Source organism: Spea bombifrons, chromosome 6, assembly GCF_027358695.1.
Source record: "Spea bombifrons isolate aSpeBom1 chromosome 6, aSpeBom1.2.pri, whole genome shotgun sequence".
Taxonomy (NCBI): Eukaryota; Metazoa; Chordata; class Amphibia; order Anura; family Pelobatidae; genus Spea; species Spea bombifrons.
This window is the reverse complement of record NC_071092.1, coordinates 6,078,584-6,091,435: the sequence shown is the minus strand read 5'-3', so window position 1 is coordinate 6,091,435 and position 12,852 is coordinate 6,078,584. Positions and strand designations below refer to the sequence as shown.

Genomic DNA, 12,852 nt, shown 5'->3' with positions numbered 1-12,852 from the left:
TATGCCGGGAAGAACAAAAAAACCCAATGGCCCTTTCATCACTTTAAGACAAGGGTATTTAAAACGATCCAGTCTGAACATTTCATTAACCCAATGCTGCATTTTTTTTTTTTTAACGTCTTATCTGCCAATATCACACACAGCTTCTATTTAAATTAGCAATTGATATGGAGAAATAAAAAAAAAAAAATAAGTCAATTAAATTGCAATGGAGAGAATAAAAAAAAACAAATAAAAATACAACAGCACTGATAACATTCATTGTAAACCAGCTTTGAAACCACAGTTGCTACTAGGTGAAATAAGGACACATCCGTTTAACCAGAGAAAGGCGTCTACGGAGTACATGTTTAACCAGAATTCCTGGAGAACACAAGTTCAACCAGTAATACCAGTATCACACCAGTTTCCCTGAAGAGGGCTTGCCTTAACCCCTGCCGCTCGGTCGCAGACCCTTCCCCACACCCAGCAGCAAGAACATTGTCAAACTAAAAAATGAAGATAAAAGTCAGACAATTGCGCTGCTGGAGATGGGGTGGGGTGGGTTAGGGAAGTTGTCTTATGGCTTTAGTTTTCTTTTATATTAACAGATAGGATGCATGTTGAGAAAGGGATCATCCCTCCCATACTGGCAGTACGTGAATGCACATTCAAGACGGTCAAGTATCTGAAGATGTTTAGAACTAAACAAGAACTCTGCGGAATACAGAGATGCGGGTACAATGTGTGTTTCGTGATTGCTAGTAGAACCCAGCAGAACATCGCGGACGGGCAAGCCCCTTTCGCTCTCCAACACTTTCCACGTGAGTCTATTTCAGGGGCCTCGTTCAAGAAGTCCACGGTCTGAGGTCTCCTTTCTTAGATCCCTTTGAGGTATGCTGTAATGGGACAGCTCCGTCTGCCCCCTGGGGAATCCAAGCCTCCAGACGCACAGTTCCACGCCAACCCATCCATACGAGGGCTGAGCAACATTTTTTTCCCTTACGTCACTCAAAGAGTGTCATTTTTTTGTAGGATCACAGACTCTCCTGGCTCGTGCTGCTTGGCTCTTTGTCTAGCTTTCTTGATACTTTGTTTTTGTCTTTTTGATCAAGTAACTTTTCTTGGGACATCCATGGATGCGACAGAATCTGCTCCAGGGATGGCCTGTCTGAAGGCCTCTTGGACAGACACCACTCAATCAGGTGTTGACATTCTGCAAGAATCCAAGAAAAGAATATCAGCAGGTGGTCTCTCAACATACAACCAAACCATCAAATTGGACCATGATGTGGAAGGAGTTTCTTGCTCACAAGACACTCGTTTCTACTTTTTGCAGTTTTCCTCAAGCAACCACTAACAAAATGTAAAGGAGTTTTAGGTCTACACACACTGTCCAAGCCATTTTGCTTGCTTCACACACACGCTAACACGGCAATGCGGAAGCAATCTTACCTCTGGAAACCCTGCAGCGATACTGGATCTTGCCCCTCAAGATCTCGTCATCGTGTTCGAAGGGAATGTCCCCGCAGACCATGTCGTAAAGCAGGATGCCCAGGGACCACACAGTAGCAGAGCAGCCGTGATAGCGGTGAAAGCGAATCCATTCTGGTGGACTGTACACTCTAGTACCTGCAGAAGAAAAAAGGATTCACAAGGAGATTTAGAAGATGTGGTTCCACCTTAGTCTTCTAAAAATTGTAAAACAGTTACATGGGGTTATTATAGAAGTCAATAAAAACACAACTAACCATCAAAGTCCGTGTAAACCGCTTCGCGCAGTAAGGCGCCCGACCCAAAGTCTATCAGCTTCAGCTCGGCAGTCCTGAGATCAACCAGAATGTTCTCGTCTTTGATGTCTCGATGGACGACGTCGCAGGAGTGACAATGCTGGACTGCCTCTACCACCTGCCGAAAAAACTTAGAGGCCAGTTCCTCGCCCAGAGCCCCTCTCTCGGTGATGAAGTCAAAGAGGTCCTGTACAGGTTCTGGTCGCTCCATAATGATGATGAAGCCGTCGGGTCTCTCGTACCAATCCAGTAGTTGGATGACCCCTCGGCAGCCAGTGGACACCTTCTTCAAGAGGTAGATTTCCAGAGGAACCAGAGTTCCATTCTGTTAGAAGAGGATAACAACGTTACCAAGCTGATCAGCACAGAACATTCCACAGATAACAACCCCCCACGCTGACCATTTACATCACATGCCCACTTCAAAGGGCCACCATCTAAACCCCCAACTATCACCACCCAACCGAATAAGATAGAAGCATTAATAGATTCTCACCATGTGCTTTAACTCGCCAATCCGATCTCTGGCCACATGTTTAATTGCCACCTGCAACAACAAAAAAATGACCAAATTTAATAAAAGTTCAAATTTCGCAACATTCTTGACTTAAAAGTTACAGTTAATATCCACGCAGACCGCTGATGTATGAACTAATAAGAAACCTCCTTGTTACATACTATCCAATTAAAGTTATTACTTCATCAAAGGCAAACCGCGTCGGATGAGAGACAGAAGACAGACCCATCATGCAGAAGATTGAGAGATGATTAAATGCATGCTTACAGGTAAGTTATCAGCAATCCTCACTCCGGAGTAGACGGTGCCAAAACCGCCCGTTCCGATAACCGGTCCCACTCGGTAGCAGTTCTCAAACGGTTCCTTCACTATAAAGAGAAGAACGTTAACAGGTTAATCTCCGATCGCAGTCACGGAAAAGGATCTCGATCAAAAGACGGGCATTCCCTAATACCTGGAATAATATTTAAGGCAGACACCGCGAGGATATTCATGTTTGCAGGCGAGGTAATGAATCATCTCGCACGCTTCTCGTTACGAGAAGAGAGGGTCACGCAGACCCCCATACCACGCTCGCAATTCGCTTGATGATCTCAGAACGCAAGAGTATTACTCATCATGATGCGTTTATCGAAGGTGTATGATCCGTGACTCACGATGCAGAAGAAGAAAAAAGCCTTTTGCTCCGAAAAGGTCATTAAACTTTTTTTTTTTTTTTTTTACTGGCTGGGGGGGGCGATGTATGAGATGGGAGCCTCCCTGCAGAGCACGCAAACCTATTTCCAGCTCTGCGGGTATCCCAGGGAAACCCCTCCCTCAGGAGGAGACCACCCCACCGGCTGCGCCTCCCACCCACGCAATCCGTGCTGCAGCCTCCGCAAAGCCCTGCATCCCCCCCACCCCGGCAAATCAATGGATGCAGCTTCGCTGCAGCAGGTAGAGCCCTGATAGCAACCTATGCATGCAAAGAGGCGCTCGGGAGCATAAACGGCAGGGACGGGCAACGCCGGGAAATAAAGGATCTTCTGCAATTTCAAGATGAAATTACAATATACATAGAAGGCAGATCGGCCCCATTCGGCCCATTATCCCTGCCATAAAGACTCAAACATTAATCAGTCCTTGGTCTCGTCTTAGATTCAGGAGCCACATGCATGTTTAAATTCCCCTCACTGTATTAGCCTTTACCACTTCTGCTGGGAAGCTGTTCCACTTATCTACCTCTTTCTCTGTGTACTAAAACTATCCTTCGTTCCATCTAAGCCTCTGACCCTGTAGGTTTTATATTATGTCCTCTTCTTCCAACATCTCCCCTCCTTCGACGATGTATGTAACGTTAATTATGCACAGATCACAGCGATCACGTTTTGCCTTCGCTGCACATGCAGCACGGGAACACCAAATCCATTCGCTGCAAGCGCTAAAAATAAATCCGAGGAGCGCGGCACACGCTGTAGCGTCGCACAATAGGGTTATAACATTGAATTAAGCCGCTGTAACCCAGCCTAGTTACCTCCAGAGGGAGTCCCCTGCGCTGCAGATGCGGGGAAGCCGGATGATGAGGGAGCAGCCGAAGGAGAATGCCGGTAATAACATCCAAGCGCCATGTGAGGCTCCGGGAAGCGTGACTGGGCAGCTAGCAACATTATTCTCTTCGCGTTCTTTATTTGCTTGGTTTTATCCCCAAAATGCCGCGTGCAGATCGCTCCGTGTCGCCTGCCCCACGCGTGCAGCAATAGCCGGCAGAATAACGAGCTCCACGTGTGGGCTACACGCTTAGAAATTATCTATTTCTCTCTATGTATATGAGCTGACCAATCAGCGCGTAGAATCGGTTTCGGCTAAGTACAGCTTCAGCCAATAGAAATGTCCCTCCGGAGCTCTATTCGCGCGCCTAAGGGGGCAGAGTCTCTCTGGTAGCCAATCATAACGAAGAGAGGACAAGTCATTTAAATGCAAAGGAGGTGGGAGGGCTAATAGTATTCAGCTATTGTCTTTTATTCAGAGCTGGACCCGCCTTTTTAAACAGTACTAAACAATGTGAGGTGTTGTGGGGTTTTTTTTTTGGATTGTACCACATGCTTTGGGGGTGGTTTTATTTCACTAAATGGTAATTAAGTAACTAATCACGTGAATTGGTTTCTGTGTGTTTACAGATTGTGTTTTTATAACACATCAGTTTGCACTTTTCCAAACCAAAAGTCACTTAATTCCTGGAATCATGTACAGGCATAATGGAGTAACCCCCCCATTACACATTCCTATAGGGTGAGAATGGGTTTTAAGAGAAGGCGCCAAATGTAGGATCACATGGTCCGATTACCCACACACACAGGGAGGGTGTACAGGGGTCTGGGCTGGGTGGTCCATGAGACCTTAAATAACCTCTCATACAGACAGTAACCCAGCGTTCTATTCTCATTTCTTTCCATTATAAAATAAAACATGTATCATATGTAACAAGAGGCACGTATGACTTTAAAGATATATTCCACATCCACATTAAATTATATTTAATAAATAAATATTATCTGATATAAAATAAATTATATCTATATTTCTTATAGGTTTTCCAGTAACCGTTTCTCACAGGAATACAATTTCAAAGGAGATGTGGATTCTCAGGAGAGATTAATGGGAGCCCTGACAGGTTCTATTAGTTACTGATTTAGCGGTAAAAAAAAACCCTGAACCCGTGGCGGGATTACGTTTGTTACTGACGTTCGTTCGGGATCTGCTGACAGAGGGGCCTATTACCCTCTGAGGCTTATATTGCATATATAAATATAATATATATATTTAAATACACATGTGTAAATATATATGTGTAAATATATATGTGTAAATATATATATGTAAATAAATATGTATAAATAAATATATATATATGTAAAACTAAGTTCCTAACCTTGAAAATATAATGTGTGTGTGTATATATATATATATATATATATATATATATATATACACAAAATCACATTATTATTGTCTATTAACTATTATTATTTACCTACGAGATCCCTATGTTTTATAAATATATATAGACCAGTATGTGTTAATTTGCTTTTAGCTGCCAGGCGGTGCTTTTTCAATAGATTTTTTTTTTCTTCTAATGTGTTGCAGGCGCCAAAATTGACAAATGGAGGATTCCCCCTACCGATCTCAAAGCGCGAGCTTTCCAACCTACGTCTATATTTAGCCCGGGTGCCTGAATACCCTGCTTTAACCAACCGTTTTCCATATGCATGCTTCCAGGTAACAAAAAATAAATAAATAAAAAGGTAATAGCTTCACATGGAGCAAATCAGAATGCGCTAGTGTGAAACATTCCTATTTGTAATGCTAATTAGCTGCATAACCGCTCCTGCGTATGTGTATAAATGAACAGTTTGTTCAGCTTGATTTAACCAGCAGCCACTAGGCGCCAGACATGAGTCCAATGTTGTTAATATTCTTGCCAGGTTTGAATCTCATAGAAATTATGTCAACCCCCTTATGGAACGCGTATTAACCCCTTTATACCTCCAAGGAACCCATGGCATGGATCGGTCATGGTTCCGATGCCGTTTACCCCTTTTTGGTGGCAGTGGGGTGGCTATTAACATAAGCCAATCGCGCTGCACTGAAAAGGGTTAAACATCCGTGCATATCTTTGCCTAAAAAATGCAAAGACTTCAAACAATTTCAACAAAAAAAAGGTAAATTACCTGCCATAAACGTTTATTTTTATTACCGTTTCCCCAAAGCAATTTTTATTGCACAATCTCATAAGCCTTTAAACTTTGGTTTCTAGAATCCATATTAAAATGTTTATCAACGTTCCGGAAAAAAACAACAACAACAGCAGAACATTTGTATACAGCCTAAAGCGTGGTGGGATTTTACCATGGGAACTTCTCTTTAGCCCTGTTGGTGGCTTAGGGCTATGCAATGCTTTGTAAACCCCCCGTGGCATTTGTAGGCGTTCAAACTGGCTAATCGAATTCTTGCACCATTAAGAATTCAAGAGTCCGCGTTACGCAACCAAGCATCTTATAGAATCTTAGCTGCTATATGCAGGTCACATGAGAATCAGATTATTGTATAAAGCATTATTGTATACTGCGCTACCGATTAATAGGGGAGCTACGCTAATGTCATAAACATACCAAAAAATGCATTCAAATGCAAAAACTGGAGCATTCACAGGACTTTCCACAATCAATCAATGGTTAAATTTATTGACACAAAACATCAACGCTTCAGAGTTATATATATATATATATACACACAGCTACAGGAGGCTTGCCACTTAATAGAATCTTGTGATGTGGCAGTCAGGGAGTTAATGTTTGGATTGACAGTTAAAATAAACTAGAATAGGGTTTCTTGTGCTTTTTATAACACAAAAGGCCAGTGTCCTCCTGCCTATGACGGTAGGTTTTAAAAATAATGTGCGTACAAAGGATTTTTAATTCATACGATGCCAAAAGCCTGCGTAGAGCCTAATAAGTTCGACTGCTTTTTTTCAAATTTTAGGACCGGATTCTATAAATAATGGAACATATCAGCTGCTCCTACACGTCATCCCTTCTATCAGCCTACAGCGTATCAACATATGACACCAGGCTCTTGGAAGCCGGGAATGGGAACCCCTAGATGTCACAATATAAACATTGAACGAGGGTACAGTGTGTATGTATATATATATATATATATATATATATCAGTGCTTCACGATGGTGCGAAGCTGACACATTCTTGATTAAGGACACAAATAGCTTGTAATTTGCAGAGCTGCTGATGCGATGTTCCCGGGTTTCCCTTCTCGTTAACTAATTCAGCTCCCTTTTAGAAAAACCCTTTATTTAAGAGCTGGAAAACTCAAGGCATCAAAGCCTTTTCCGAAGGCAGCCTGGAGATCACATGATAATCCAGTATTTTGGTTAGAAAGGGCTTGTCAGTGTCATGAGCTGATTCCAACCCCCCACCTCCATCCCCCTGTTCTGCACCGGTGCATGTGATGCAGAATTCCTCTTTTATGATACATGCTGGGAAGGGGATTCTGAGTAAATATTTAGACAATCTTGTGATCTGAAAGCCCAAGCTGTGCATTTCATCTCATTACGTTAACCCCTTGGCCACACAATTACTATTCCCAGTGGCTGCCCGTAGGTAAAACACGGATTTATATAATCTGATAAATACATTTTATGCACAGAATAACCATTAACACGCTTTCTATAGTGAACAGGTTCAACAGAGCAACAATGTAGCAATGGGATTCTTACCAGCTGGAAGATCATCTTTGGGGAACACGGAATTCAAAAGATAATTGTGGATCTTCTGGTGATAAATGACTTGTACCGACGACATGGTGGCAAGATGAGCAGGTAGAGGTATTAGCCAAGGGGGTCGCGGTGTCTTCAGCGGTGGTTTGGTTGCAGGAGTTCCCACCTGACACTTCAAAGAGTCCTAAGCTGGCAAAGTCCAAGGCTTGATCAGTCCTCTAAGATAGCTAACATTCACATTGAGTAGCTCTCAAGGACTCGGCAACATGACACTGCTGACAGAGGCGAGGGGAGGTTCTGCGAGTGGGTGGACGCTCACTCCCACTATAGCCTCCCCCTACAGGAACGCTCCTTCCTCGCCATCAATGACTAAGTATGGAGCTGCATGCCTTACACAAGCACAGCGTACGGTTTCATAGCAATGTTTTATGTGTTCCAGCGAGTACAACTAGAGGCAGCTTCTCCCCTCGCACAGGAATATTAGAGCACCGCACTGCTTTAGAACGTAAGCTCTGAGGATCAGGATATTCCATCTCCTAAACCGGCGTTTGGCTTAATTCGTCATCCCTGTAGTGTAAATTTAGCAAATCGCACAAGCGCAAAAGTTCTGACTCCCAAGGGGTAGATAATCTTAGTTCGCTGTGTGCCAACATCATTCCCCCCCCCCAACCCTGTAAATGGGGAGGAAAAAAAAAAGCATTTTGGGCTGTTGTTACCTTTTGCATAGTAAAAATGCCAACACATTCCAAAGGGCAGACGCTAATAAGCTCTAATTGGAGAAAAAGTCTTGGAATTGTACAAGAACTGGGACAAACGGCAGCCACCGTTGAAATACTACCCTGTGTTCACACGTCAAGGGCTAGAGGGGGCAAACAATGCAACACTCTGGAATTTACTGGGTTAAACATTAATAAACAGCTGGAATTGGTGGTGTCTTGGGGCATTTAATCAGTGTCTTCAATTTTCTTAACCTTAGACTCCCGTCTTTTAGTAGCTAACCGTTCCCCCACTACGGAACCAAAATACGTATACTGTATCAAATATTTGCATTATTATTATTGTATATGTATAACATATTTACATAAACAGATATTACCGCTGACATCAGCACATTTTTTTTACCGATCAGTATATATTACTAGCCCAACGCTCAGGCGTCTCATCACATTCCTATTAATCACCAGCTCAACACCATATGACTTCTAAGCACATATTTGAATCAGAAGAACATTATTACATGAATGTCAAGTGACTTGTAGTCTTAAAGTGACCCTGACCTGTACTGCCTCATCTAACAGACTTTATTTTTTTTTGTTTTGCCCAAATTAAAAAAGAGATTGCAAAAAAAAAAAGCTGCCCACACACAGAGAGAATGTGAAAACATGAACCAAATGGAAGATCGTGAGCAAAGACTTGGCACCGGCAAAACATTATCAGTGTTTATTTTTATCTGACGCTTTTGATCTACAATAACCTCAGATCTTCCCTGTTATGATGAATGCAATGTACTACTGCTGCCCGTTAAACCTCCGCTACATGGCAGCGGCAGGGTTAAACCCATTGTTTAGATTACAATTTAACGTTGTAGCGGCCAGCCGCTAGGCAGTTAAATTGTTAATTTGTATCACTAATGATCTAAACTTTCTTTCTAACAGCAAAAGTCTCCGGGATCTTTGGTATTCTTGGCGTATCAATCAAACAGTGTACCATTCTTTCATATGGCATTTAAAACGCTGCGCATATTAGATACACAAACTGAAGCCACTGTATAAACAGTTTATTCTTCTGACCGCACTGACCTCAGAACATGAGTGGTATGGCTGCGAGAGGTCAGCGGGGACAAGAGCGGAGAGGTGTTCATCGCAGGGTCTCTGGTAAATCCTACATGGATTCCTCTCTGATTTTCTGGCAATCTAGCTGCCTGTTCTCAGCTAATTGAGTTGTGTTCTGAAGGCAGGTAATTAATGAATTCATATCGCACACGGACTGCATGCAGAGATGCTCGGTACCGTTAGGACGCCAGGAACATAATGCTGCAAAATATATGCTACGTGCAATTATGGAAGGAGGATTCACAAAGCGGAGGCTGTTGCTCCATATAATGTTTGGCCAAATATGAATACGCTTAGGATTCTGGGTCTGCGCTTTCCGGGTTTAAAAAACCCATGGTCCCGACAGGTGTCACAGACGTAATACTGTTCAGCCCTGTCCCATGCATAAGTCACCCTGACCACACATGTTTATGGTGTGACTTGCAGGGGAGGGCTGCCATCATTCATTCCAGTGGGCTAGCCCATGCTAAAGGGCCCAATAATGGCGTCCAAAAACATTTTGGTTAATGATGGCAAGGGCAACGACGTTACGCAACAGTTCTGTTTGCTCCAATATAATATTGCCAAAATGTACTTCTTAAGAGGAGCACACAAAGGATATAGTCAGGGAGTAAATGCTGGTGACACTACATGAAACTGCAAGTAGGTCACAGAAGACTGTTAGTGGCCCAAAACCTACAAATCAGAGCAGCCCAATTAAGTTGCCCCTTGCAAGTCCTCCTCTGGTGACTTGGTCCATCACCATTATCTTTAAAAACCCAGAAAAGACCCCCCCCAATTGTTATAGGAATATGTTTTAAATGAACCCCTGCCCTAACAGAATTAAACTTTTTTGGTATTTAACCTTTACTATTCCTCCAACGAGGGCAGAGAGCATTTATATAATTAGTGGAAGTTACGACACGGCTTTCCACATATTCGTTAACATTCTTGATTGTTTTTTTTTATTTTTTTTGTACATTGGTAGTCGTCTGGCCGTCTGCAAATATAATTGGAACAGCCTCAAAATAAATACAGATAATAAGTAAAAAGAGGGAAATGTGTTTAACTTATCTGGGTTTTTATTCTGTTGACATCATGTGGCAGGAGTTTATTACATTGGACCTATAATTAGTTCCAAGGGAGGAATATCTGAGTGCGCTGACTCCCTAAAGGTGGCCGTGATCAGCCTGCGAAGTGTCACATTCACAAAGTGTTATCACAGGGGGTTGGGAACATGCCATTATGATAATGTCTCCGTTAATGGCTCTTAACACTTTTACTGGTAGGGAAGCCAGAAAGCTGATGGAATCCCCCCACGCTTTAATCCTTATAGCGCAGACCCTGTCCCAAAGAGCTAGCAATCTAATTTAAAATCAGGTGGGATTTGGCGCGTTAGGTATACAGATGCCGGAGTTCTGAACACGTTGGGAGTAACACGCTGGAAATAAGCATTGTTCTGGTTGTTATGGATATTGCACCGCCGATGTAAAATAAAACCTAATATGTTTCCACCGTCATACACACGTTTTAGCCGCGGCAATGAATGATTTGTCCCGATCTAAATAAAGTTTAGGAATAAAGAACCTTGCAACTGCAAGATCTGAATCAATGACCTTCACAAAGGTCATTAAGGCAAATTATAAAATTTTTTTTTTGCTTAAACTGTATCATTAGCCTGCATTGGAGGGTTACTGCAATATATATATATATATATATATATATATATATATATATATATATATAATGTACCATATATAATCTGCGATCACGGATAGGATGTATGAATCTCTGTGCCGTATTATAAAATACGTTGTGCTCTACATATTTACGTGCGGCTTAGTGGATTATAGAGCAAAAATGCAATTTGGTGAAATAAGCATCTTTTCCATAGCGGAGTCCCTGTGTGCTCGGTGCGATTTTAATTATTTGGCTCCCAGAGAGAGGAGGGGGGGGGCGGTTTAGATGTGCAGGTATTCCAGAATATTGCATGGTGCAGCACAATATCTTAGCTCATAAATAAATAAATAGAAATTCCTGGAAAGCTGACTTTTTCTCCATAATGGGGCATGACTTCCAGAGGCGGCACTGTATCCGTCAGATCTTCTTCCTTTGTATTTGACATCGGTTGATGCGTTCCAGATGCGTAAGGCCTCTTGGCATGGTGGATTCATTTACTTAAGTAAGGTGCGCTTTCATTTTTTTTTTTTTGTTGCAAAGGAAACTTGCTAATTCTTTTGTATTCAAGCCAATTCAACCTTTAAAGGCACTTGCGTGTTTTAATGAAGATAATAATAATCCATTAAACATGCTTTTTCTATTGCTAGCTGACATAAAGCCTTCTATATATATTTATTTGTGTATAGGCAGATCTGTAAATAGCAATCTACTAATGGAATGTGTGAATGCGCGCCCCCCCCACCTCCCGAGCATCTGCGGGTAATAGATGTGATTTTTGTGCATTAACGCACATTTACAACACATAAAGGCAGCGATAAGCAATTTTCCGGCACTCCAGCTGCTTGAGGGACTTCAATTCCTAGCATGCATAGCCATCCAAATGCTGGGACGACGAGAATTCAACGATGCAAGTGTTTCAGAGGTTGCCTGTCTTGTGTAAAAGAGTTATTTTAGTGGATTTGGTGCCAAGAAGCAAAATATGGCATGGAAATCTGACCTTGGATTGTTGCGTCACTCGGAGGAGGCATTGAAAGATGTTCCAATGAGAGCGGTGTCGGAAAGAATTCTCAATGACAATTCCGCCATTCCTAATTGTTACATTCCTGGAATTATTCCTCCAGTCCAGATAGCTAATGGTGCTTTTGCAAATAAACAGCGTCCAGCCCATATCTCCTTTATCAGAACACTGCTGATATAGCCGGATTCTTACAGAATCTTTGGAAAAAAACTCCTTTTTTATGGTCCGGCAGTGGAATTTTACACCCCGCTCTACTACTTTGTTTGCTTAAAAACAACAAAAAAAAGTCCTGCTTTACAGACACATAAACTGTGTTGCACCGTCTCTAATATCCTCTTTAAACTAAAATGACCCCTGTGGTGGGGTAGCGTGACCTCATGTTTTGCAGGAAGGAAAAGGATGTTTTGTTTATTTTATTTTCAATACAATGTGGCAACATAGTTGCTTTTACTGACATAAATAAAAACAAGTTATATACAACCCTCCACGTGCATCATTATGGATAAATAACCTTCTGATATGCAGTGAACCCTTTAACCAACTGCTCTTGAACCTCTCTCTATCCTGCGTAGATTGATAGATGCTAAACAGCCCTACAGTTGTCTGTGAAATATTTATTTACAGTAAGGAAAAGCAGAAATCTGGTAAACTTGGCTTATTTAAGTACCTATAGGATGTGTTATAGGAGGTTCTTATGTAGGAGGGCCAACAAAGGATGGTCATATTGGCTGTTTAACCCACTTATGTAAACTCCGCCTACTGTCTCTGCATGTTTGGTGTGACTCCA

The 12,852-nt window shown here is 42.1% G+C and overlaps 1 protein-coding gene across 1 annotated transcript; it reads right to left on the bottom strand.

Annotated features, from left to right (window-relative positions):
• Positions 1–496: 496 nt before the first annotated feature.
• On the bottom strand, positions 497–7,859 carry LOC128500491 (serine/threonine-protein kinase pim-1-like). The gene is made up of 6 exons (XM_053469655.1): positions 7,557–7,859; positions 2,554–2,654; positions 2,266–2,316; positions 1,731–2,094; positions 1,435–1,611; positions 497–1,195 (listed from the first exon to the last, which is right to left on the bottom strand). Exons 1-6 carry the CDS (start codon positions 7,639–7,641, stop codon positions 1,017–1,019), a joined length of 957 nt encoding a protein of 318 aa, XP_053325630.1. The 5' UTR covers positions 7,642–7,859; the 3' UTR covers positions 497–1,016.
• Positions 7,860–12,852: the final 4,993 nt, after the last annotated feature.

Bases quoted from the DNA above. Each gene is read 5' to 3' on its own strand.
- LOC128500491 (XM_053469655.1), bottom strand. From the start codon at position 7,641: ATGTCGTCGGTACAAGTCATTTATCACCAGAAGATCCACAATTATCTT. The intron at 2,655-7,556 runs GTAAGAATCCCA...TTCTCTTTATAG, and splicing joins CAAAGATGATCTTCCAGCTG to TGAAGGAACCGTTTGAGAAC. The intron at 2,095-2,265 runs GTGAGAATCTAT...CTCTTCTAACAG, and splicing joins TTGGCGAGTTAAAGCACATG to AATGGAACTCTGGTTCCTCT.